Source organism: Hylobates moloch, unplaced genomic scaffold (assembly GCF_009828535.3).
Source record: "Hylobates moloch isolate HMO894 unplaced genomic scaffold, HMol_V3 SCAFFOLD_16, whole genome shotgun sequence".
In the NCBI taxonomy this organism is placed as follows: Eukaryota; Metazoa; Chordata; class Mammalia; order Primates; family Hylobatidae; genus Hylobates; species Hylobates moloch.
The window spans coordinates 13886275-13913704 of NW_026652291.1; the positions used below are offsets into that span (position 1 = coordinate 13886275).

General features: G+C 39.2%; 1 protein-coding gene and 2 pseudogenes across 1 annotated transcript in view; all 3 read left to right on the plus strand.

Moving 5' to 3' along the window:
• CATSPERB (cation channel sperm associated auxiliary subunit beta) overlaps positions 1 to 27430 on the plus strand; it is a 156645-nt gene that overhangs the window by 118893 nt on the left and 10322 nt on the right. The window contains 4 exon segments of the mRNA XM_058429381.1: positions 1534 to 1673; positions 8902 to 9099; positions 11173 to 11283; positions 26318 to 26428. Of these exon segments, the coding sequence (XP_058285364.1) occupies positions 1534 to 1673; positions 8902 to 9099; positions 11173 to 11283; positions 26318 to 26428 (560 nt within the window).
• Positions 14261 to 15178, plus strand: LOC116484863 (homeobox protein NANOG-like; annotated as a pseudogene).
• Positions 16095 to 16773, plus strand: LOC116484864 (DNA-directed RNA polymerase III subunit RPC7-like; annotated as a pseudogene).

Below are 27430 nucleotides of genomic sequence, written 5' to 3' on the forward strand. Positions count from 1 at the left end.
TTGTTCCAATATTATTTATTCACTAATGCATCCTTTCTCTACTGATTTCAAAATATAACTTTATCTTAGTATACAGTTTACCTATTATTCTGACCATTTCTGAATTTTTAAGATCCGTTCCATTGTAATCTCTCTATATTCTGTCACCAACGCCACAATGTTCTAATTATTTCCCCTTTAAAATATACTGAATTGCTTATTAAAGGGCTCAATCAGTTATATGTGTTCAGTTTGATGGAAGCAAATAGTAATCAACAAATCAACTAAGTGGCCTGTTTCTGTGGAAAAATCTAGTCCAATCTACTGAAGGTGTGGTCCCTGAACCTGTGTTAGCATCACCAGGGCACTTGTTAGAAATGCAGAATCTCAGGCCTCACTCCAGACCTGCTCAATCTGTATTTCAACAAAATCTCCAGTTAAAGGCTAGGAAGCACTGGCCAGGTCACTTTGGTTTAAGGGAAACAGCTGCAGTTGTTTATAAATTCTGGTTTATTGATTGGTAAAGATGCCAGTTAGACTACATAGTATTTCAAATCTGTTTTTCCACTGAAGTCCTCAGTATGGCAAAGTTGCAAACAGGTGGCCTGCAGGCAGAAATTCATCTGCTGAAATATTTTGTTTGAAATGCGTAAGAGTTTTCTCTTGGCAACAATTAACTGGCAGCCCTTTCAACTGGGCATGTGCCCTTCAGTTTTTCTACTCAGTCAACCAACTCAGTGTAGCCAGTATTATCGGAGACCTTGATTAGCATTTGAGAACCAGGCTGAGGAATGAAGGAAACATTTCTCTGAGAAAATATTTGTAAAGTTAAATTTTTCTGAGAACTGTCAGAGGCGTTTGAACCAGAGCAACTGCATCTTGAATAGGAGCTGGGTAAAACGAGGCTGAGGCCTACTGGGTTGCATTCCCAGATGGTTAAGGCATTCTAAGCCACAGGATGAGATACAAGGTTAGCACAAGATACAGGTCATAAAGACCTTGCTGATAAAACAGTTTGCAGTAAAGAAGCCAGGCAAAACCCACCAAAACCAAGATAGCAATCAGAGTGACCTCTGGTTGTCCTCAGTGCTACACTCCCACCAGCACCATGACAGTTTACAAATGCCATGGCAACATCAGGAAGTTACCCTATATGGTCTAAAAAGGGGAGGCATGAATAATCCACCCCTTATTTAGCATGTCATCAAGAAATAACCATAAAAATGGGCAACCACCAGCTCTATCTATGGAGTAGCCATTCTTTTATTCCTCTACTTTCTTAATAAACTTGCTTTCACTTTACTCTATGGACTCACCCTGAATTCTTTCTTGTGTGAGATTCAAGAACCCTCTCTTGGGGTCTGGATCAGGACCCATTTCCTGTAACAGAACTATTAAAGTTGACTCTATATAAATTGCTAACTGTATGTGCAGCCATTGTGCAACCTTCAGAATAGATTCAGTTGATGTTCTAAAATCTGATTAGCCAATCATTATTCAATTGAGTTTACAGTTTTCATGATCTAATATTAACTGTTAACCTTGTTTCCATAGGTTTTCGAATGCTTGAAATACCACTGCTGACTGTGTTTGTTGGAAACCCTAATTTGTTGGAAGTTAAAGCTGAAGTCACTTTTGATGATACTGACAGTTATCTAATAACAATTTCTGCAGCTAGCAAAGTTTTACATCAGGTAGGATTTTCTTCATTTACAAAACATTTCTTACTGATGAAAAGATTTTCTAAAACAACTATTATTAATATTTAATGGGCATCATTTTAAACATCTCTGTTTATAAATACACACATAAGAGTATAGGGTTACAAGGATAAATACACTGAAGAAAACATTGTAATAATTTTTAAAAAATAGATTTATGTCCTACATAATATTTTTAGTAATTAGTTATATATTTATCAAACTTAACAAAAGAAAAATTGAGAGACAACTAAAGGTAACTGCACATTTCAGAATCATATTTTTTTACCACAAAAATATTAAGTTGAGCTGTATGAAATTACCCTTTTGCAGACCAAAACACAGTGAAATCTTGGCAATTTAATATGTTCAGTTTATAATTTTTGCAAATATCCCATTAAAAATTAAAGAAGGCCGGGCGCGGTGGCTCACGCCTGTAATCCCAGCACTTTGGGAGGCCGAGGCAGGCGGATCACGAGGTCAGGAGATCGAGACCATCCTGGCTAACACAGTGAAACCCCGTCACTACTAAAAATACAAAAAATTAGCCGGGCGAGATGGCGGGCGCCTGTAGTCCCAGCTACTGGGGAGGCTGAGGCAGGAGAATGGCGTGAACCCCGGGGGGGCGGAGCCTGCAGTGAGCTGAGATCACGCCACTGAACTCCAGCCTGGGCGACAGCGAAACTCTGTCTCAAACAAACAAAAAAAAAAAAGAAAAAGGTAACAAGAAACAGTAGCAATTGAGGCCATTTCTTTTGTTGTTGTTTAACTTGGACTCCTTTTTATCGCTTTATATGTGTATACGGTTAATTACATTTCTTCCTTCAACTGCTTAAAAATAGGGAACACGGGCTGGGCGTGGTGGTTCACGCCTGTAATCCCAGTACTTTGGGAGGCCAAGGCGGGTGGATCACCTGAGGTCGGCAGCTCAAGACCAGCCTGACCAACATGGAGAAACCCCGTCTCTACTAAAAATACAAAAAAATTAGCCAGGCGTGGTGGCCCATGCCTGTAATCCCAGCTACTCGAGAGGCTGAGGCAGGAGAATCGCTTGAACCTGGGAGGCAAGGTTGCAGTGAACCAAGATCGTGCCATTGCACTCCAGCCTGGGTAACAAGAGTGAAACTCTGTCTCAAAAAAAAAAATAAAAGGGAACACTTTAAATAATAAGAAATTTATTAGTTGAAATAAAGGCTTATTATTCATACCATGTTCTTAATATGTACTATATGTACTTAGTATGATGGATTTATTGAAATTGTGATAGGATAAAGATGAGCTACTAAATGAAAACTAAATGGTGAAAAATAAAACACATGTAGCTTACTAAACTCCTAGCATCTAAGAGGAAGAAATATCTCAATTCTTCAGGAAAAACAAACATTTTTCAAATTATAAATTTACAAGTCATTTTCTTTTTTTTAGCAGTGGACAATCACCAGGGCATGAACCCTTCATTAGCATTACTTTATTCAGTAAATGAGAACCACAAAACATCACTGGAAAGGACTAGATACAGATACAGAATAAATGTGCTCTTCGGCATTTTTCCTTTTTATTTTTTTGTTGTAAATTAACAGTTTATAATTGTATAAATTTATGAGGTACAAAGTGATGAAAGATGAAAGAAAAGTTTTGGTGAGAATGTGGAGAAAAGGGAACCCTTGTACACTGTTGCTGGGAATGTAAATTAGTAGAGTCATTATGGAAAACGATATGCGGCGCAGTGGCTCACGCCTGCAATCCCAGCACTTTGGGAGGCCAAGGCAGGCGGACCACCTGAGGCTGGGAGATTGAGACCATCCTGGCTAACACAGTGAAACCCCATCTCTACTAAAAATATAAAAGATTAGCCAGGCATGGTGGCATGCGCCTGTAGTCCCAGCTACTTGGGAGGCTGAGGCAGGAGAATCGCTTGACCCTGGGAGGCCGAGGTTGAATGAGCTGAGATTGTGCCACTGCACTCCAGCCTGGGCAACAGAGAGAGAGACTCCATCTCAAAAAAAAAAAAAGGAAAACGGTATGGATGATCCTCAAAAAACTAAAAATAGAATTATCGTATGATCTAGCAATTTCACATCTAGGTATTTACCCAAAATATTTCAAATCCGTTTGTCAAAAAGATGTCCGTGTACCAGTGTTTACTGCAGCAGTATTCACAACAGCCAAGTTACGGGGTCAACCTAAAAGTTCATTAAGAGATGAACAGATAAAGAAAATGTGGTACAGGAATATATACACAATGTAATACTACTCAGCCTTTTAAAAGAAGGAAAGTCTGTGATTTACAACAAAATGATGAGATTGGAACATTATGCTAAGTGAAATAAGCCAGGCATACAGAAAGATAAATACCATACATCCTCACTTGTATGTGAAATCTAAAAAATTGAACTCATAGAAGCAGAGAACAAAATGGTAGTTACAGAGGTGGAGGTAAGAAGGATGGTCAAGGGGTGCAACAGTGGTCTCCAACCTTTTAGGCACCAGGAACCAGTTTCATGGAGGACAGTTTTTCCATGGACTGGGATGCAGGGGCATGGTTTCAGGATGAAACTGTTCCACTTCAGATCATCAGGCATTAGATTCTCATAAGGAATGTGCAACCTGGATCCCTCACGTGTGCAGTTCACAATAGGGGTCGAGCTCCTATGAGAATCTAATGCTGCCACTGATGTGACAGGAGGTGGAGCTCAGGCAGTAATACATGCTTGTCTGCCACTCACCTCCTGCTGTCCTGCTATAAGGCCAGGTTCCTAACAGGCCACAGACTGGCACTGGTCCTCAGCCCGGGGGTTGGGGACCCCTGGGGTATAAGATCTCAGACAGGAAGAATATGGGTTTTTGTTAGTTCTATTGCACAGTATGGTGAATATAGTTATTAATAGAGTATTGTATGTTTCAAAATTGCTAAGAGAGTAAATTCTAAATGTTCTCACCACAAAATGATTAAGTATTCAAGGTGATGGCTATGTTAACTAGATTGATTTAATTATTCCACATTATATTCATAATTATAGCATATTTATAATGTAAATTATGAAAGAGAAGGAAAAAATATGCTTAATTCTATCTTTCTTTTGTTTTGTTTTGGTTATTTTTGAGACAGGGTCTCTCTCTGATGCCCAGGCTGAAGTGCAGTGGTGTGATCACAGCTCACTGTAGCCTTGACCTCCTGGGCTCAAGCAGTCCTCCTACCACAGTCTCCCTAGTAGCTGGGACTATAGGCCCACCACGCCTGGCTAATTTTTGTGTTTTTAGTAAAGATGGAGTTTTACCATGTTGCCCAGGCTGGTCTCAAAGTACTGGGCTCCTGGGCTCAAGCAGTCCTCCCACCTCAGTCTCCCTGGTAGCTGGGACTACAGGCCCACCATGCCTGGCTAATTTTTGTGTTTTTAGTAGAGATGGGGTTTTACCATGTTGCCCAGGCTGGTCTCAAAGCCCTGGGCTCAAGCAATCCACCCACCTACACCTCCCAAAGTACTAGGATTACAAGCATGAGTCACTGCACCTAGCCATATCTTTTAAGGATGACTAAGCACTTTTAACATTTTGGGTATTTAAAAAGGCAGTGTAGAGGTTCAGAACAGAGGATAAAAGTGTGAGCCCTAGAGAAGACTACCTGGATTGGCTCTCATTTCTGGTATTGTGTGACCTTGGGGAAGTTACTTTATTGTGGCTAAGATTCCTCATCTGTAAAATGGAGGTGACAATATACCTACTTCATATGGTTGTTTTGAGAATTAAATGTGATAATGTTACCAGGAGGGGTGTGGGGTCCTCAGTTCTTGTCTTCTTGGAGGAAAAAATTCAGCCAAGAGACGTGCGGCAAGGGAGTTTATTTAAAGCAACAATACGCTCAGAGCTGGCTGCTAGAGAGAATGATCCAGCTCCAACTAGCGTTGGTGAAACCTTCTTCATGAGAATCTTACATGATTATTCATGAAGGGCCATGAGGGGGTGTTACTTGCAAGCATGTTTCAAGTGGTCCCTTGGGTGTATGTGCTGTGGTTGCACATGCTAGTACACACATCACATGTCTCATTAGCATTTAAATTCTCCACCCAGGGTGTGCTTTTTAGTGTTGTAATGAGCAAAAGTCTACTCCAGGGCGAGATTTTGGAGGAGTGCGGTGCTTGTCATCAGATAGAGTCTGTACCACAGTTATCTACAGCTAGGGCCGATAAGCCTGATAAGCCCAGTCCATGAGGCCAGAAGTTGCCATTGTAGCCATTGTTTTTTTTCTTTGCTGTCAGTTGGCAGTGCTGACAATCAGTGGGCAGAGCCTACAATCAGTGGGCAGCATCTCCAAGGATTCCTTTCCCAGGGGCTCTTCTTCCTGCTCACTTCTGCCTACTCTAACAATACTACAAATAGCATATCTAAAACAATGCCTGGCACCCAGAAAATGCTCAATAACTATTAACTTACAATATTTTCTTATTTTTTCCCTAAAATTAGGACACATGGTATATACACTTTTAGACATGTGCTCATTCCATTTAACTGTATGTTTTAATCCTTTAAGTCAATATTTTTCTTACATATTCTAAAATTTTTTTATCATGAAAACTTTCAGATATAGACAAAAGTAGAACTTCCATACATCCATTACCCAGATTAAACAATAGTCAAGAGTGTGCTACTTTTGTTTTATCATCCCTATTTAATTTGTTTTGTTTGTATTCTGAGATATTTTAAAACAAACATCAGGCATGTGATTTCACGCCTACATACTTCAATATACATCTCTAAAAAAATGTATATTATCTCCCACATAATGACAACAGCCATTATCATCCCTAAAATTTTTTAAAATACTTTTTAATATTGTATAAAATGTAGTTCATAATCAAATTTCCCTAATTTTCTAAAAAAAAAATTATAGTCAGTTTGTTTGAACTGAGATAAAAACAAGATTCACACAGTATGTGGTTGTTTATCTTTTAAGTCTTTTATTTGAAGGCAGCTACTACTCCATTTTCTTCCGCTGCCATTGAGTTGTAGAAATTGGGTCAGTTGTACTATAGAATTTCCAACATTCCAGATTTTTCTTTTTGCTTCCTAATATCTTAACTTTTGTCATTAGACCTCTGTATTTCCTTTAATAGTGGAACTCTGCTTAGATTCAGGGTCAATGTGTTTGACAAAAGTAATAAAAATACGTTATTCTTAATGGCTACAGAGTATGGGGACAGGACAAAATGACCACTACCAGAACCTACTATATCACTACGGTTATTAGTATTTCTACATTTTTAAAGTTCCAAAAATACTTCAGAATTGTAAATAGAATTTATTGAATTGTATTGCTGTTTAATATTGTTCAAAGATTAAGTACATTTACTGTGCATATATTTTTAAAATCTAGCAAAAATCTAGATAAAAATCTATCTTTATGAAATACAGTGATTACTAAGTGAATTTTATTTTCAAAATGTACACCAATCAGGCTAAGTATGGTGGCTCATACCTCTGTTCCCAACACTTTGGGAGGCCAAAGCAGGTGGATCACTTGAGGCCAGGAGTTCGAGACCAGCCTAGGCAACACAGCGAGAGCCCCGTCTCTGTAAAAAATTTTAAAGAATTTTTTTTAGTTATTTGCACAGCATGGTGAATATAGTTAATAATAGAGTATTATACATTTCAAAATTGCTACGAGTAAATTTCGGATTTCAAAAGCTAGGTGTGGTGGCACACATCTGTAGTCCTAGCTACTCAGGAAGCTGAGGTGAGAGGATTGCTTGAACCCAGGAGTTCAAGCCTGAAGTAAGCTATAATAGTGCCACTGTACTCCAGCCTGGGTGACAGAGCGCAATCTCATCTCTGAAAGAAAGAAAGAAAAAAGAAAGAAAGAAAGAAAGAAAGAAAGAAAGAAAGAAAGAAAGCAAGCAAGCAGTAAACAATCAAAGTTATTTTATTTATATCATCAAACCAAATATTCAGGTGCTCATCAGTGAATGGGGAAGCCTCAGCTATATGAGTTGGATGTAATAATGGTATTTATTTAATGTCTTTAAAAAATATTTTAAAATAAATTTTGTTGTGTATATTTAAGGAATACAATGTGTTGTTATAAGACACATATATGTAGTAAAATGATTACCATTGTGGAATAAATACCTCACATAGGCATCCATTTTCCCCTAATGTGGTAAAAGCAGCTATAATCTGCTAATTCAGCAAAAATACTTAAGTACTGAATATAATACAGTATCATTAACTATAGTCCTCATGTTCCTTTTTTTGTTTTTGGTTTTGGTTTTGGTTTTTTTGGTTGTTTTTTTTTTTTTGAGACGGCTAGCTCTGTCACCCAGTCTGGAGTATAGTGTTGTTATCTTGGCTCACTGCAACCTTCACCTCCCGGGCTCAAGCAATTCTCCTGCCTCAGCCTCCCAAGCAGCTGGGACTACAGGCATATGCCACCACATCTGGCTGATTTTTGTACTTTTAGTAGAGGTGGGGTTTCACCATGTTGGCCAGGCTGGTCTTGAACTCCTGACCTCAGGTGATCCGCCCACCTCAGCCTCCCAAAGTGCTGGGATTACAGGCGTGAGCCACCGTGCCCAGCCAGTCTTCAGGTTCTTGATCGTAGCTTATTTCCAAATGCTTACCCAAACCAATTAGATTGGAATATATTTCTTCCTGGAAAAGAGTATGTTTTCTATTATGATTTATTCTCAAACAGATCTTTATGGTCAAATATTTTTCTACTGCTGTCATGTCTTTTTCTATTTCTTTTCTTTTTCTATATTTTTTAGTTTTCTATATTCTTCACTATATTAGTTTGCTATGGCTGCCACAACAAAATACCACTGACTTGGTGGCTTGGTGACTCAAACAATGGAAATTTATTTTCTTACAGTTATAGTGGCTACAAGTTCAAGAGCAAGATATCAGCAGGATTGGTTTCCTCTGCAGCCCCTCTACTTGGCTTATATATGGCCATCTTCTTGCTGTGTCCTCATATGGTTGCCCCTCAGTTTCTGTGTTGTCTATATCCTAATCTCCTCTTCTTATAAGATGACACCAGTGACATTGGATTGGGACCCACCCAAATGACCTCATTTTACCTTAATTACCTCCTTAAAGGCCCTGTCTCCAAATACAGCCACATTTTGAGATACTGGAGGTTGGGGTTTCAACATGTAATTTTTGGTTGGACACAGTTCAGTCCATAACGGTTACTTTAAATAACCTTCATTTATTTGGTTATTTCCAGGGTTCAACTTCACTGGCATTTATTATGTGGTCAGCCTCTACTGAGTGCTTTGTTACGACAATGGTGCCAACACTGAAAAGCAGCTGTAGTTATCTCAGATCTATGCATCACATTCCTAGCAAATTTATCCCATTGGAAGACTGGATTAGTGGAGTTCATAAAGACAGTCAGGGTTTTAACCTCATCAAAACTTTGCCGGTAAAAAAAAAATCTAAGTATATTGGTTTAAGAAGCAATGCTATGTGACTTTTGTGTGATTGCCTACCCATTCAGTTTCAGCATTTCTTTTGTGAGTGGCTCAAAACACTTCATGGTTATTTTTTAATCCTCATGTCATTTTGAGGATGTGATGATGATTTCTAAACCGTAAAAGCTTTCTGAAATAATTATTTTTCTTGGTAACTTAGTGTCATTATTATTATCATTTTACACTTTATTTGTTGGTGTGATCTTTGGCTTTTGTGATATATTCAACTACTTTCCCTTACATTGACTTGTCCTAAGCTGATACAATCAGCCTTTGAACAACAGGTTTGAACTGCATAGGCCCACTTACATGTGGATTTTTTTCAAGAAATATATTGGGCTTTTTTGGAATTTTGTGACAATTGAAAAAATTCACAGACAAACCTCATAGCTTAGAAATGTAGAAAAAATCGGCCAGGCATGGTGGCTCATGCCTGTAATCCCAGCACTTTGGGAGGCCAAGGTGAGTAGATCACTTGAGGTCAGGAGATCGAGACCAGCCTGACCAATATAGAGAAACCCCATCTCTACAAAAAATACAAAAATTAGCCTGGCACAGTGGCACACGCCTGTAATCCCAGCTACTCGGGAGGCTGAGCCCGGGAGGCAGGGGTTGCAGTGAGCGGAGATGGTGCCACTGCACTCCAGCCTGGGCAACACAGCACAGAGCATGACTCTGTCTCAAAAATAAATACATAAATTTTAGAAAGAAATATCTAAAAAGTTAATAAAAAGTTGGATATGCCATGAATGCATAAAATATATATAGAAACTAGTCTATTTTATCATTTGCTATCATAAACTATACACAAATCTATTATAAAAAGTTAAAATGTATCAAAACTTACACACACAAACACAGATCCTACATGAGGCCAGAGAAATGTAAGCAAACATAAAGATACAGTATTAAATCATAACTGCATAAAATCAGCTGTAGTACACACTGTACTACTGTAATAATTTTGTAGCCACCTCCTGGTGCTACTTGGGTGAACTCAAATGTTGCCAGTATTCCTTTAAAATGCCCTGAGAGGCTATTCATCTGCATGTGAGCAGTTCACCTAGCCAGCAAATTGCAAATCACAATAAAAAGTGACCTCTCATGGCTCTAATGTACTTTTCATCATATAATACCATAAACCTTAAATAACACCATGAGTTCCATATGAAGTGGTGCTGGAAGTACTCCCAAGAGGCAGAGAAAAGTCATGACATTACAAAAAAAAAAAAAAAAGGTGAATTTCTTGAAGCACACTGTAGATTGAGGTTCTTCAGCTGCAGTTTCCCTGGATTTCAGACAGACAATTCACCTTGTAAACAGATGATGTAAAGTTACAGTATCCATAAATACAGAATAGTACTATAAATGCATTTTCATTTTTTCTCTAGCTCGCTTTATTGTAAGAATACAGTATATAATACATATTACATACAAAATATATATTAATCAACTTTATATTACCAGTAAGGTCAACAGTAGGCTATTAATGGTTAAGTTTTGGGGTAGTCAAAAGTTATATGTGAATTTTTGACCATGCAGGAGGTCTGCACCCCTAACCCCTGTGTTGTTCAAGGGTCAACTATATATCTACCCATTTCAATGTAATAATTTTAACTTTTGCCTTGTCAGAATTTGTGACTCTTTTTAAATATAAAATGTTGCTCTTTGTCAACTGACTTATTACTTATAATTTTCTTTGTGACAAAAAGCAAATAACCAAACTTGAAGAATTGTTTACTAACTATGATACATCACTAAGACTCTTTGATAAAGTGTTTAAACTTTATTGCATTGACTTTATGGCAGTTTTTTCACTTATTTACAAGTTATATTACCATTGGTTAAAATTGTTGAAATTCCAGAAAATGAGGGGTAGAAAAGTTGGGGGAGATAAATTTACTTTAATACCTGTAGCTAAAAATTGAATTTTTGCCTTGATTGGTTTTCTAGAAAATCAAGATCTATAAATTAAAGACTTCATAATAATGAATTATATATTTTCTTTGTTTAATCACTTGCAGATAAACTATAGGCCTCCATCTAATATGGGAATTGCTATTCCACTCACAGATAATTTTTATCATGCAGATCCTAGCAAACCCATACCAAGAAACCTGTTTCACATGTCAAAGGTAAATAACTTCTTTACAAATAAACTAGCACTTATTTGAATTCAGGAAATCATTCAGTAAAATTATATATATAGCTGTGAGTGTTAAATGAGAAGGTGCAGCTGTTATTATCATGATTACTACTCTGTTCCTCCTCCTTCTACTTTAGCCCCTCCTCTTACAGCTATTCCTGAATACAGTTTTGGAGCCAAGAAGTCTAAATGGACTCTTTCCCTGTTGACTCTCCCTGGTTCCCATTTGGATTTAATTGATGGGGTGAGAGCATCTTTTCTCAAATGAAAGGAGCCCCCAGCTCTTCAGCTCTGTGAATGGAATGATGTCCAAGAGGGAAGAAAACTGCCTGCTCCAATGCAGGCACATTTAAACTCCTGCTGAGATTCTGCCTAGAAAATAACCAACTCCCAGCAGCACCCTGCCTCTCTAAAGGTGGAGGGAGGAGGGAGGGAGACAAGGGAGGAGCCATTAGGTTCAGAGGAAAAGTGCAGCGTGAGGCAGCTTCTCAAGGAGACCACATGGACGCCTGTGGAATCTCTCCAGAAAAATGCACCCACCTGCCCATACACATGCACAGACAGTCATATTCATTTTTACACACATTCGTGCACGTACACTAATACATAAAATTGGTGTTTCTTTAGCTCAAAACTCTCCACTGTCTTCCGATCTCATTCACAGTGAAAACCAAATTCTTGCAATGGTTTATAAAGTCCTCCTTGGACTTTGGCCTTGGCATTACATCCGACCTGATTTTCCCAGCTTGATCTGCTCTAGCCATGCTGGCCTCTTAGCTGTTTCTCCAATATGCTGGGCATATTTCCACCCCATGGCCTTCACAGTTGCAGAAAATCCTTCTGTGTGGAATGCTTTTCTGCCTGATACTCCATGGCTGACTCTTCAGGTGCTTTTCCTAAAGTCACCATCATAGTAAGCCCTTCTCTGACCACTCTATTTAGAATCATAGCCCCCATCTCCGCTGTCTTCCCTCCTTCCCTGCCTTATTTTTCTCCATATCGCTTACTACGGTTTTACCTATTTTACTCACTTATTTTATTTCTTGTCTTTCTGACCCCATGAGAAGGTAAGCTCATAAGGTAGAGGTTTTTATCTATTTCTTCTCTACTATAGCCCCAGTGCCCAGAACAGTGACAGACTTAGAGAATGCTTTAAAATTGTGAAACATACTAATACACATTCACCCCCGCACCACACACACACACACACACAATTAGGAAGTGAACAGACTTCTTGTGAAATCTTGGGTTTCAGGTTAAGAAGCTCTGCTCCAGGCAATGATTAACTATGATACTGAGTTCTCCACGTCCAGTTTCTCCCAAAGACAAACCTTGATGTGTCACTAGAACCACCTCCTCTACTGAAATATGACTTTACTATATTTACATGGAAATCCTTGATTTCCCAGGCTTTTTCCCCAGGATTTTCTTGTGAGTTCAACAGGGAATGTATGTACACCTAATGATTACTACCCCATCTTTTATGCATCCAACAAGTGTTAATTTCAGCATTTCCAGTGTTATCAGGCACTATCCAGACATTTTCTGAAGATATAGCAATGCACAAGATAAGCATGGTAGCTTCATGGACTCTAATAGGTGAGAATTTGTATGTCTTAAGCAAAAAGACATACAAATTAAATAGCGTCATCGAGTGCAGGGCTTCTGAACAGTACAGCCCTGCATATCCTGAACCAGAATTATTCGAAAATATTTTTTGTTTAGTTTTGAGACGGAGTCTCGCTCTGTCACCCAGGCTGGAGTGCAGTGGCGTGATCTCAGCTCACTACAACCTCCGCCTCCTGGGTTCAAGCGATTCTCCTGCCTCAGGCCCCTGAGTAGCTGGGATTACAGGCGTGCACCACCACACACAGCCAATGTTTGCATTTTTGGTAGAGACAGGGTTTTGCCAGGTTGACCAGGCTGGTCTCAAACTCCTGACCTCATGTGATCCATTCGCCTCGGCTTCTCAAAGTGCTGGGATTATAGGCATGAGCCACTGCACCCACCCCAAAAATATTTCTACAATGCATCTTTCTGAATCTCATAGCTACTGCATCAGAAACTATGAGGTACCGTCCTGAAATCTGCATTTTATTTGTTTGTTTGTTTGAAACGGAGTCTTGCTCTGTCACCCGGCTGGAGTGCAGTGGCGTAATCTTGGCTCACTGCAACCTCCACATCCTGGGTTCAAGCGATTCTCCTGCCTCAGCCTCCCAAGCAGCTGAGATTACAGGCACCCACCACCACACCCGGCTAATTTTTGTATTTTTAGTAGAGACAGGGTTTCACCATGTTGGCCAGGCTGGTCTCAAACTCCTGACCTCAAGTGATCCACCCGCTTCAGCCTCCCAAAGTGCTGGGATTACAGGCGTGAGCCACAGCACCCAGCCGAAATCTGTATTTTAAAGAGTTTAAGATAGGCCAGTAGTAGATCAGACACAAAACAGTATGAGTGAGTCAGGAAAGACATCCCAGAGGAAATGCTTCTGAGTCAAGACTGAAAGATGGGTAGGGGTTAACCAAACAGAGGAGGAGAGAGTGGTAACAGAGAGGAGGGGAAAGGGAGTCAAACAGCATTCCAGGCTGAGGCAACACCAGATACAAAGGGTGGCAATGGGGAAAGGCTTAGTGTCTCTGACAAACTTAAAGACCATTCAGCCTGGAACGTAATGAGCCAGCAAGAGAGTTTGGGGACAGTAGGCCCTAATGCTACAGGATCTCCTCGGCCGTGGAAATGATTTCAAATTTTATCCTAAGAGAAATCAAGAGCCATCTAGGGTTTTAAGCAAGAAAGTAACATGATGGTTACTGTGGCGGTGACTCACTTCATCCCAACTTCTTGATACTTTCGCTTCTGGAGGTCATATTTCTCTAAGATCTTCCAGAAAAAAGTCTTAAAGCCACCTTAACCTTTTTTTCTGGTCCAGCTCTTAAATTTTTTCCTCCTCTTCCCCAATAATAACATGAGTGTGGATCCAGCTTGTTCACAAAGCCTGCCTTGCTCCAAAGCATCCGTCTGTAAAGATTCTTCACTTACATCTGTGATTTGTGGGCCTGAAGAAAACTATCCATCCTTGCAAATGTCTTCTGCTGAGATGCCTCACATGGAGACTGTCTCTCCTCTTCCTTCCTCCATGGATCTGCTTATTTAGGACAGCCCTGATTCTTCCACCCCTCCCAAAGGCAAACAATCCACTTCTGCAGAGAGGAGTGCCAGAAAAAAGGAAGACAAGGTCCCATTCAAGAAACAGAAGACCAGAACTGTGTTCTCTTCCACACAGCTATTTGTACTCAATGATACATTTCAGAGACAGAAATACTTCAGCCTCCAGCAGATGCAAGAACTTTCCAACATCCTGAACCTCAGCTACAAACAGGTTAAGACCTGGTTCCAGAACCAGAGAATGAAATCTAAGAGGTGGCAGGAAAAGAACTGGCCAAAGAATAGCAATGGTGTGACTCAGAAGGCCTCAGCACCTACCTACCCCAGCCTCTACTCTTCCTACCACCGGGGATGCCTGGTGAACACGACTGGGAACTTTCCAATGTGGAGCAACCACACCTGGAACAATTCAACCTGGAGCAACCAGACCCAGAACATCCAGTCCTGGAGCAACCACTCCTGGAACATTCAGACCTGGTGCACCCAGTCCTGGAACAATCAGGCCTGGAACAGTCCCTTCTATAACTGTGGAGAGGAATCTCTGCAGTCCTGCATGCAGTTCCAGCCAAATTCTCCTGCCAGTGACTTGGAGGCTGCCTTGGAAGCTGCTGGGGAAAGCCATAATGTAATACAGCAGACCACTAGGTATTTGAATACTCCACAAGCCATGGATTTATTCCTAAACTACTCCACGAACATGCAACCTGAAGATGTGTGAAGATGAGTGCAGTTGACATTAATCAATTTCAGTCTCGGCACTGGCTGAATCCTTCCTCTCCCTTTCTCCCATCCCTCATAGGATTTTTCTTGTTTGGAAACCACATGTTCTGGTTTCCATTATGCCTATCCAGTCAATTTGATGGAGGGTAGGGTATGGTTGGAGTCTAATCAGAGAGATTTCTTTCTTTTCTCCTATTGGATCTTCCTGGAGAAAAGACAGGCGCGTGCCTGTAGTCCCAGCTACTCAGGAGGCTGAGGCTGGAGAATCACTGGAGCTCAGGAAGTGGAGATTGCAGTGAGCTGAGATTGCACCATTGCAGTCCAGCCTGGGTGACAGAGTGAGACTCCATGAGAGAGAGAGAGAGAGAGAGAGAGAGAGAAATAGATGAAGTTCTTGAATAGACATTTCTCCACAGAAGGTGATATGGTTTGGATCTGTGTCCCCACCAAATCTCATGTTGAATTGTAATCCCTAATGTTAGAGGTGGGGCCTCATGTATGATGGGGACAGTCTCTCATGAATGGTTTAGCACCATGCCACTAGTGCTGTTCTCGTGATAGAGTTCTCACGAGATCTGGTGTTTAAAAGTCTGTAGCAACTCCCCCTTCTCTCTCTACCTCCTGCTCCTCCTCCCTCTCTTCCTGCCTCACTCCCTTTTGCCTTCCGCCATGATTTTAAGTTCCCTGAGGCGTCCCCAGAAGCTGATGCTGCCATGCTTCCTGTGCAGCCTGTGGAACTGTGAGCCAATTAAACCTCTTTTCTGAGGGCAGTGCGCACATCTCAGGCTCTAGAGCGGTGGGGTCCTCTGCCTGCACCCCTTCCTTGCCGGCCGGCATTTCAGCTGCAGAGTTTTGCCCACACTTCGAGACTTAGGGAGCAGAATTTGCCCACTCATCTGGTATAACTAGTTCTGATGGCTGGGAATAAAGGAAGAGGACATGCTGCTTATACCTTTAATATTGAGGCTGTTGGATTTAGCAAAGGTAAAAAGTTACCTGATGTAGTGTTGAAACCACCCCCACTATTTCCTGATACAGATTATAAACCGGTGCCACTGAAAACAGGAGAAGGTGAATAATATATGCTGGCTTGGAAACAGGAGTTGAGAGAAACAATGAAAAGAATGCCTTATTTTATTGAAACACCTTCATGAAGAAAGACAAGATATTGAAAGGTATAGTAAAAGACACATGAAGGTATACAAGGAAGAATGGATACCAGATTGGAGAAGACTTCCAAGAGAGATGATGCCAAGAAATAAATGTAAAATAGCAGGCCCAAAACCCAAAAAGGCAAAAGACACAGGCAAAGGCACATCACACACTAATACTGCAGATGTGTTGAAAAAAATTGAGGAATTGGAAAAGAGAGGTGATGATGAAAAATCAGATGAGGAAAATGAAGAGAAAGAAGGAAGCAAAGAGAAAAGTAAAGAAGGTGATGATGATGATGATGACAATGGTGCTGCAGAACAGGAGGGATATGATGAAGAAGAGCAAGAAGAGGGAAATTACTACATTAATTCATACTTTGAAGATGGAGATGATTTTGGTGCAGACAGTGATGACAACATGGATGAAGCAACCTATTAGGCATGAAATTTTTCAAAAAATGTTTTTATGATGCAGCTTCTGAACATTTGGACAGATTTGTTTTGTATTTTATTTCCGATAAGGAATAAGTATTTATTTTTGTTTATTTGTTTTTGTACAAATATTTGTTACCAAAATATTCAAAACCACTTTGAGTTTACATCCAGTTACCTTACGAATTAGTCCCTGACACTCTGACATTCCTTCTAAACACTTCTGCCATCTCTCTTATGTACTCTTGTGGATTTTTTTATATTATTTGAATATGAATGTGCCTAAATAATTTTTGTTCTCTTAATCTATGTATACATACATTCTTGCTTAACTGCTGACCTTTTGTAAGACTATTGCTAGTCATACTGGATTTCTAGAACCTGAAAGTTGATATAATACAGCACATGGAGCACTTTAAAAACAAAGAAACTTGAAAATAATTTTATTTTTTATTTTTACATGGTGTGTTCTAGACTACTGCATTATGACTACGTAAACCTACCTGAGCTCTTACAAGTACAGAATTGTGAGGTAGAGGTTTTGTGATGGAAAACATACACATAGGGAAAAATACCAAACTAAGCAATATAAATTTCACAGCTCACAGTTTAGCCAGTACAAAGAAACTTTCACATGGGGTGAATATTATAAATACTTGAATTTGGGACTAACCTAATACTGTATGATATATGAATTAATCATCCCACTGTAATAACTTTGATATCTTCAAGTAGTTGGGCTTATGAAAAATTTGACTAAGACATTTTATTTAATTCTATACTTTAAGTGTGAAATAAGTTCTGGTCATATAAATATCACTGTAGAATGCATATGTGTGAACTCTATGAAGTGAAGTGTGGTGGCCTTTTATGTACTCAAGCTGTACAATTGATTTATATAAAAATGCAAAATGAACTCAGGTCATTTTGAAATTAAGATTAATTTTTTTGTTGTTCAACTTTAAAGCTAGTGCCCCTAACTTTATATATTTTGGGGGAAAAAAATACCTAAAAACCTCAGCCTACAAATACTCTCACAAATGCCAAAGATCTTCAAGGAAATTCATATTATATATTTCAAAAATGATTTATCAATGTGATCTACCAAAAAAATTTATTTTTCCCCTTTAGGAAGATATTATTATCCCCTAATGTGAGAATCAGATCCCTAGATTCTATTCCTACCTGTACTATTAAACTCAACCTTGAACCTGAGCTTGGGTGTTTCTGTGCCTCAGTTTCTCCACTTGTAAACAATTTCCGACAAAAATTGTGTAAACACCAACCAAAATTTACCATATGTATTCATTCTCTTGCCATAAAGATCACTTCTTAATTTACATTTGGCTCTCACCCTCTAAAAATATGTGGTTTGGAGAGTAACTGAAAACACAATTTTAAGAAACATGTTTTCCTCACAAAATATATTGTAATCTGATTTTCCTATCTTGTATTCCTGCGGAAAATTAGAGAAAATGTGTATTGTCTTGTGCCATTTTGCAACATGACTTTCTCAGGAAAAAGATCACTTTCAATGGCAATACTTTCTTTAATAATTCAAGATGGGTGTGAGGACCTATTTTATTAGTTTAGTGCTATGTTAATCATTTGTGAATTACTTCTTGTTTAAAGGAAGTATCAAAAAATTTTAAGATTCTAAATGGAATACATGAATAAAGTAATCCTTAGAATAGAAACTTCACATAAAGTTGTCATTTGCAGTTGATAATTAACATAGGTGTTGTATTCTCTCAACTCCTTAGTACCAGAGCCAAATACCATTTAGTTCTCAGAAATCTTATCAATATTGTTCTGTTTACCGACTTATCATAAATCTGCAGATAACCACTTGAACCAGGCAAATACACTGAAGGTAGAGGTTATTTCTTTTTTTAGCTTTGAATTTGTCATGACCATTTTAGTCTTGCAGATAGCAGGGCAGCCCCTTGGGGCAAGGATTTACTCTGGGAGGCACCAGCCATCCCCTTTAAGAGCCTTCTTTCCTCCCTTTGGAAGATCTTTTTACCATGTTAAAGTATACTATTTGTGAGAACATGCAGGATTTTCAGGTTGCTTTACCAGCATGAATCTCATTTTTCTGGCTTAAAATCTGAGACTGTGAAATTATTCCATAGGAAAGTGAATGTTATTTTGCAGAATTAGCCTCTTACATAAAAGTATTTGTTGAAGTGTCTTTAAAATTGCTATCGTGAACGAAACTGTTTGGTTGCTATAATGCTTACTTTTCTGTATGTTTACACATTAAATTCTCACAGAACAAAAACAAACAAACAAACAAACCCAAACCTCTTTTCTTTATAAATCACCCAGTCTCAGGTATTTCTTTATAGCAGTATGAGAATGGACTAATACAGAAAATACATAAACAGCCAACAAGCCCGTGAAAAGATACTCAACGTCTTAGTCATTAGAGATACACAAATCAAAATCACTTGAGATATCCCTTCACAGTCATTAGAATAGCTATAATAATTGCTTTTTTGATGAAAATAATTGTTGGCGAGAATGTGGAGAATCTGGAACTCTCATGCATTGCTGGCAGGAATGCAAAATGGTGCAGCTGTTATGGATATCAGTTTGGTGCTTCTTCAAAAAGTTAAACATAGAATTACTGTATGACCCAGCCATTTCACTCCTAGATATATCCAAAAGAACTGAAAACATATGTTCAGACAAAAACTTCATAGCAGCATTATTCATAGCAGCCAGAAAGTGGAAACAATCAGATGCCCATTAACTGATGAATGGATAAACAAAATGTGCTATATCCATTCAGTGGTGTCAAAGGAAAATATCTTGGGCCCCCAAATATCACTAAGGAAAACTCAAGCTGGGAACTGCTTAGGGCAAACCTGCCTCCTTTTCTATTCAAAGTCACTCCTTTGCTCACTGAGATAGATTCATATCTGATTTGCCTCCTTTGGAAAGGCTAATCAGAAACTCAAAAGAATGTAACCATTTGTGTATCACCTTTCTGTGACCTGGAAGCTCCCTCCGCACTTAAGTCTTCGTGCCTTTGCTTCAAGTTGTCCTCCCCTTCCAGACTGAACCAATGTACTTCTTACATATATTGATTGACGTCTCATGTCTCCCTAAACGTATAAAACCAAGCTTTGCCCTGACCACCTTGGGCACATGTTGTCAGGACTTCCTGAGGCAGTGTCACGGGCACATCCTCAACCTTGGCAAAATAAAAATAAACTTTCTTTTTTTTTTTTTTGCCTGTCGCCCAGGCTGGAGTGCAGTGGCACAATCTCAGCTCACTGCAAGCTCCGCCTCCTAGGTTCACACCATTCTCCTGCCTCAGCCTCCCAAGTAGCTGGAACTACAGGCGGCCGCCACCACACCCAGCTAATTTTTTGCATTTTTAGTAGAGACGGGGTTTCACCGTGTTAGCCAGGATGGTCTCAATCTCCTGACTTCGTGATCCGCCCGCCTCGGCCTCCCAAAGTGCTGGGACTACAGTGTGAGCCACCGCGCCCGGCCAGTCAAATCTTTTCTGACTGTCTCAGTTATAATTTTGCAATGGCAGTTTCATAACTTTAAATCATGACTATCACAGTTTTCATAAATAATCTAGGTAAATAATTAAAACAATTAGGTAAATGTAATGGGATAAATACTTGTAGACAAACTGCTCATAATTTAGAATATAAAGTTATCTTAAATTAAATAATAGATATCTCATTATTTGAGTATTTTCCAATAAATATATATTGTAGAAAAACATTCTTGCTAAAGAAAGAAAAATGTGTCCTTTAAAAAAAAAGTGAACAAGTTTTGTCTAATTCAAAGCTTAAAGGTTATATATAAAACAAGGTAAAAGGAGCCAGGAATAAAAAAAGATGTAAAGAAAGTTATAAAAATAAAGAGGTTTTTTTTAGGTAAAAAAGCTTAAAGAGAAATAATTTTATATAAGAAAGAATTTTCTGTGGTAAATTTAGTCCTAAAATAAAATAACTGGTTGTTTAAAAAGGAGGGAATTTCAGAACAAATCAGAAAGTCTGGCCATGTCATCAATAGTCAGTGTAAGTCACAATAAGAGGATTTATATATTTAAAAAAACAAAAAGTTTTATATAATCAAGTTGTCATATTATTATTAAATTTTGGTTTGCTTAGGGAAAAAAACTGAGATAAAAAATTTTTTAATGTTATTGCATCCATTTATCTTCCTGTATGTGTTTTTAAAGTCTTTGTAACATTGAGTTACAGGGCTTTAACTCCTGGGTCTAAAAAGGACACCAAGTCCTGCTAAATCTTAAACACTGACAGCAATTAAAGCCTCATCTTCAGGCACCATAGAAGATGCCAATTAAAACAAACTGCATTCCTGAGACACAGGGCAAGAAATTAAAGCCATTCAACTCCTCAAGGCCCAGGGACTATCGTGGAAGAGGTGGGCACATAAGATTGTAAGGGCCAATTTTGAAAGATAAAATAAGTTCAGTTTCTCTATAAATTAATTATTAATGTCAAAGGCACACTGATGCAAAACCAAGTATATGGACCCCTATGTCAGATTAACAAGGTTTTCTTGAATCATTAAAGAACTTCTTAATAAAGGTTATAAAAGGCTTATGGAAGTTATATTTTATAATCAAGATTAAATTTTATAGACTGTTTACAAAATTTTGAAAAACAAATGTAATTGGCTTCATGCTGTTTTTATTAGGGTTTCTTGTTTAGAAAATTAAGTCTCAACTCAAATAATGAAGGTTTTCACTTTTTTTGGAATGCTGGAATTATCACTTTGGTTAAATAAATGACTTTACAATGACCTGTAATCCTATTTTGTAATATCAAGTGTTTTAAAGCTTTTATATTTGACAAACTTTCCAAAATCAAATTATAAATTATATCTTTTTGGCCAGGCGCTGTGGTTCACGCCTGTAATCCCAGCACTTTGGGAGGCTGAGGCGGGCAGATCACGAGGTCAGGAGATCAAGACCATCCTGGCTAACACGGTGAAACCCCATCTCTACTAAAAATACAAAAAAAAAAAAAAAATTAGCTGGATGTGGTGGCAGGTGCCTGTAGTCCCAGCTACTCAGGAGGCTGAGGCAGGAGAATGGCATGAACCCAGGAGGCAGAGCTTGCAGTGAGCCGAGATAGTGTCACTGCACTCCAGCCTGGGCGACAGTGCGAGACTCCATCTCAAAAAAAAAAATTTATGTCTTTTTCTAACCTAATTAGTCCTTTAAGACATTAGGTTCCTTAAGTCCAAAAATGACATAACTTGGCTTATTTTGGTATAAAAATTATACAGGAAGCATTGTCAAATATGAAATGGTGTCCATTTCATATTTGTATACATATCTAATTTTGTTACAAATTTATAGGAAACTCCTGTAATTCTGATATAACTTAGTGTACATTATCAGTAATAATCATAATTGTTATGTTAAAATTATCTTGTGCCACAGAGGTAACAAATTTCCTTGTCAATTGTGTCTTTTAACTATGGCTACCTTAAAACTTTTTTTCATCCACAGACAATTGTCTTGTTTTGCCTTGTTTTAAATGCTCTTTAAAAGGTGGATTTATAGGCCAGGATGATGGTTCATGCCTGTAATCCCAGCACTTTGGGAGGCCGAGGTGGGCAGATCACAAGGTCAGGAGATAGAGACCATCCTGGCTAACAAGGTGAAACCCCATCTGTACTAAAAATGCAAACAATTAGCCGGGCGTGGTGGCAGGCGCCTGTAGTCCCAGCTACTCAGGAGGCTGAGGCAGGAGAATGGCGTGAATCCAGGAGGCGGAGCTTGTAGTGAGCCAAGATTGTGCCACTGCACTCCAGCCTGGGTGACAGAGTAAGACTCTGTCTCAAAAAAAAAAGAGGGGGTGGATTTATAATTAGCTATAGGACTCTAACAGGTGCACTTAAATGCAGGTTTTCTGATAACTTTGGAAATTGTGACATTGGAAAAAAGGAACTTTCATAACTCTCATGGAGAGCTGAAATGTTCATGACTATCAAACAGAATAGGAGTTAACTGAATTAACTGAACCAATAGAAAACGGAAGTAATCTTTTTGACTTTTTGCTTAAATGTTGCTGATACTTTGTTTTGTTTTTCAGAGTTAAGAAAACAATTATTTTAAGCTATTTACAGCTTTTAATAATTGAGTAAAGTATAACCCTGTGAACAAAATTTGGAACCTATTTGTTTCCCTCTGCCTGATTTCTCTAGAATTTGGAAACTATCTGTGACTATTCTTAATTTATAGCAATATAGTTATTTGCATAAGGGCAGTAAGAATCTGTTTTCTTTTGCAAGAGGACACAACTGGAGGAATTGCCTATTTTACCAAGGCTTTGACTGGAATGATGTGCTTTTCTTTAAGGAAGCAAACTTGACTTATGGAGCCAATAAAGCCCTTGGAAAACTGGCCTCATATTTTGTGTACACAGTCCCTGTACAGGGTTTCTGACCTGTGCTTAGTAAAGAATGTCACTTTCTGACAGGCACAGAAGCCCCAGGTTTATCTTGGATCCTCAAGAGGAGAGGAAATTCACACAATTCATAGATATTTGATGGCACAAATCCATGGTTGGGCTCGGCTTTAAAAAAGTTTTATCTGGGCTGGGTGCGGTGGCTCACACCTGTAATCCCAGCACCTTGGGAGACCGAGATGGGCAGACCACGAGGTCAGGAGATTGAGACCATCCTGGCTAACATGGTAAAACCCTGTCTCTACTAAAAAAATTAAAATAAAAATAAATTAAAAACAAATAAATAAATAAACCTTATCTGAGATTCCTCCTATAGAACAAAGTTCATCAAAGTCAATTTAAAAGCCTATGTAAAAAATAATTATTCTTGCTACACTGTGTACGAATATTAGGCCAAGTATAATAAGGCATACCAGTCATACCATGATTTGTCTTTAGTAAAAATGGGAAACTGGGGAGAGAAAAATTATGTTTCAAAACTACAGTAGACCTGTTGTTAGATCCTAGTCTTGCCTAATATTTTTTTCAATTTTTATTATTTTCTATAGTTTGGACTGAATTCTAATTTTTCTTGACTACAAGTCTTCAAAATAATGTTTTCAATTTTTTTACTTCTTTTTTATCCCAATTTTTCTTTATTTGGAGTCACTGAAAACTAAGCTGTGCTTTCTTAAAACCCTGCAAACTGAAGCCAGACAACTTAAACTTCAGGAGAAAATAACTACATACATAAGCCACTTTCATACCTGCCTACTAGTGTATGGACTTCAGAGTAATGTGACCTATATTGATTTTTCCAGGACTGTTCTTTTTTTTATTGTTGTTTTTTTCTCCCTTCCGCCCCTCTATTTTCTCTTCACAAGACATGAGACTTCACAACCTGCTAAAAATGAGCTTTTGGGACCTCCCCATTGTATTAGTCCATTTTCACACTGCTGATAAAGACATACCCAAGACTGGGCAATTTACAAAAGAAAGAGGCTTAATTGGAATTACAGTTCCACATGGCTGGGGAGGCCTCAGAATCATGGAAGAGTTCAAAAGGCAGTTCTTACATGGCAGCAGCAAGAGAAAATGAGGAGAAAGCAAAAGTGGAAACTCCTGATAAACCCATCAGATCTTGTGAGACTTATTCACTATCACAAGAATAGCATGGGAAAAACCAGCCCCCGTGATTCAATGACTTCCAACTGGTTCCCTCCCACAACATGTGGGAATTCTGGGAGATGCAATTCAAGTTGAGATTTGAATGGGAACACAGCCAAACCATATCATTCTGTCCCTGGCCCCTCCAGATCTCACGTCCTCACATTTTAAAACCAATCATCCCTTCCCAACAGTCCCCTAAAGTCTTAACTCATTTCATCATCAACCCAAAGTCCACATTACAAAGTCTCATGTGAGACAAGGCAAGTCCCTTCCACCTATGAGCCTGTAAAATCAAAAACAAGCTAGTTACTTCCTAGATACAATAGGGTTACAGGTATTGGGTAAATATAGCTATTCCAAATGGGAGAAATTTGCTAAAACCAAGGGGTTATAGGACCCATGCAAGTCCAAAATCCAGCAGGGCAGTCAAATTTTAAAACTCTGAAATGATCTCCTTTGACTCCAGGTCGTGCTGATGAAACAGGTGGGTTCTCATGGTTTTGAGCAGCTCCACCCCTGTGGCTTTGCAAGATACAGCCTCCCTCCTGGCTGCTTTCATGGGCTGATGTTGAGCGTCTGCAGCTTTTCCAGGCACCTGGTGCAAGCTGTCAGTGGATTTACCATTCTGGGGTCTGGAGGACAGTGGCCCTCTTCTCACAGCTCCACTAGGCAGTGCCCTGGTGGGGACTCTGTGTGGGAGCTCCCACCCCACATTTCCCTTCTGCACTGCCCTAGCAGAGGTTCTCCATGAGGGCCCCACCCCTGCAGAAAACTTTTGCCTGGGCATCCAGGTGTTTCTATACATCTGAAATCTAGGCAGAGGTTCCCAAACCTCAATTCTTGACTTCTGTGCACCCACAGGCTCAACACCATGTGGAAGCTGCCAAGGCTTGGGACTTCCACCCTCTGAAGCCACAGCCTGAGCTGTACATTGGCCCCTTTCAGCCATGGCTAGAGCAGCTGGGACACAGGGCACCAAGTCCCTAGGCTACATACAGCATGGGGACCCTGTGCCCAGCCCACAAAACCAATTTTTCCTCCTGGGCCTCTGGGCCTGTGATGGGAGGGGCTGCCATTAAGGTCTCTGACATGGTCTGGAGACATTTTCCCCATAGTCTTGAGGATTAACAGTAGGCTCCTTGCTACTTGCAAATTTCTGCAACTGGCTTGAATTTCTCCCCAGAAAATGGGTTTTTCTTTTCTATTTCATAGTCAGGATAGACTCTACCAAAAAAAATTTTTTTCAATCAGCCAAGTGTGGTGTGTGCCTGTAGTCCCAACTATAATACTAGGGAGAATAAGATGGGAGGATTGCTTGAGTCCAGGAGTTCAAGATTGCAGTGAGCTATGATTGAGCCCCTGCACTAAAGCCCTGGCAACAGAGCAAGACACTATCTCTAATAATAATAATAATAATAATAATATAAATGAATGGCAAGAGAGATCAAGTATAAATGAATGACAAATGGGCAGATATAGTGGAGATTTAAAATATCAACGTATGCTATGAAGAAAGACAAGTATGAAATAGTAGGTTTGGAGAGTGTGCAGCCCCACGTTATCAAGGCCACCCATTTTATGTTTCCATCTGGATCCCTGCAATGGCAGGGGCCAAGAGCAGTTCGTTTGGTAGTACTGGGATGCAGAATTCAGAATCACACAGGCTTTCTAGGTCCCATGCAATTGCACGAGGTGAACGGCAAGCGACTGAGTAATACTTGGGTTCAAATTACCAAGCAAGGGGGCAATTAAAATTCAGAAATACTGTACTTCTATTCTTACTTTATTATTAATGAGTTGCTTTCCCTTTTTAAATTCTCAGGAATTTCACTTCTTCAGGGAATAAATATTTATTAGATATTTATCAGTTTGCAGAAATCCTGCCATGCAGAGAAACAAGTCAACATCTGTTACTTCTATTTGCAGAAAACTGGTAAATTCAAACAGTGTGCTAATGTTTCCACTCGGGAGGAGTGTAACTGCACAAAGGATCAGAAGTTTTCACATGCTGTTGCTTTCTCAGATTGCAGGGAAAAAGTAAGATCATTTTTAATAACTGAAGACAGGATACTTTCTTATTAACAAGATTTTGAAATGTGCCTTTAGGTTAAACATGAAAACTAAGACATAGAAATAATGTCTTATTATGATGCAGAGCTAAATATGACACTGAGCTAGAAAGATCCGGATTTAAATGTACCTTGCAAGTTAATGAACCTCATCGGTAAAATAAAACAATAATACCTGCACTACCTTGTCCATTCCACAGCATTCGTATAAAGACACACACATGCCCACACCCACACACACCCCTATGTATACAAAAGCAGCTTGTAGTCTGTAAAACACTATACCAGGTTATGGTAAATATTGATTCATTTAAAACAACTTTGAGTATCTAGTGTCAGGTTCTTGGAATATAGAAGGCAAAGTCATTGTAATCAAGCTCAGCCTGCTGACAGTCACAAATGAAAGACGGTGTAATATGTTGGTTAAGAGGTGGCTTCTGTGTCAAATAATATTTTATTCTGTTAGTATCAGAGTTTGCATTAGAAGAATCAAATATGCAGTTGGGGCCAGGTGTGGTGGCTCAAGACGCCTGTAATCCCAGCACTTTGGGAGGCTGAGGCGGGTGGATCACCTGAGGTCAGGAGTTTGAAAACAGTCTGACCAATATGGTGAAACCCAATCTCTACTAAAAATACAAAAATTAGCCGGGCATGGTGGCTTGCACCTGTAGTCGCAGCTACTCAGGAGGCTGAGACAGAATTGCTTAAACCTGGGAAGCAGAGGTTGCAGTAAGCAGAGATCGCACCACTGCACTCTAGTCTGGGTGACAGAGCGAGACTCCTTCTCAAAAAAAAAAAAAGAAAGAAAGAAAGAAAAAAAACAAATATGCAGTTGGTATATCTTTCAAACAGATCAATTTCAAAGTCCTTGTAAGACTGTATATTGATAAATTGTTATTACACAGACTATACATATATAAAACTATATGTAAGACATCTAGAGGCTGGCTCGGTGGCTCATGCCTGTAAT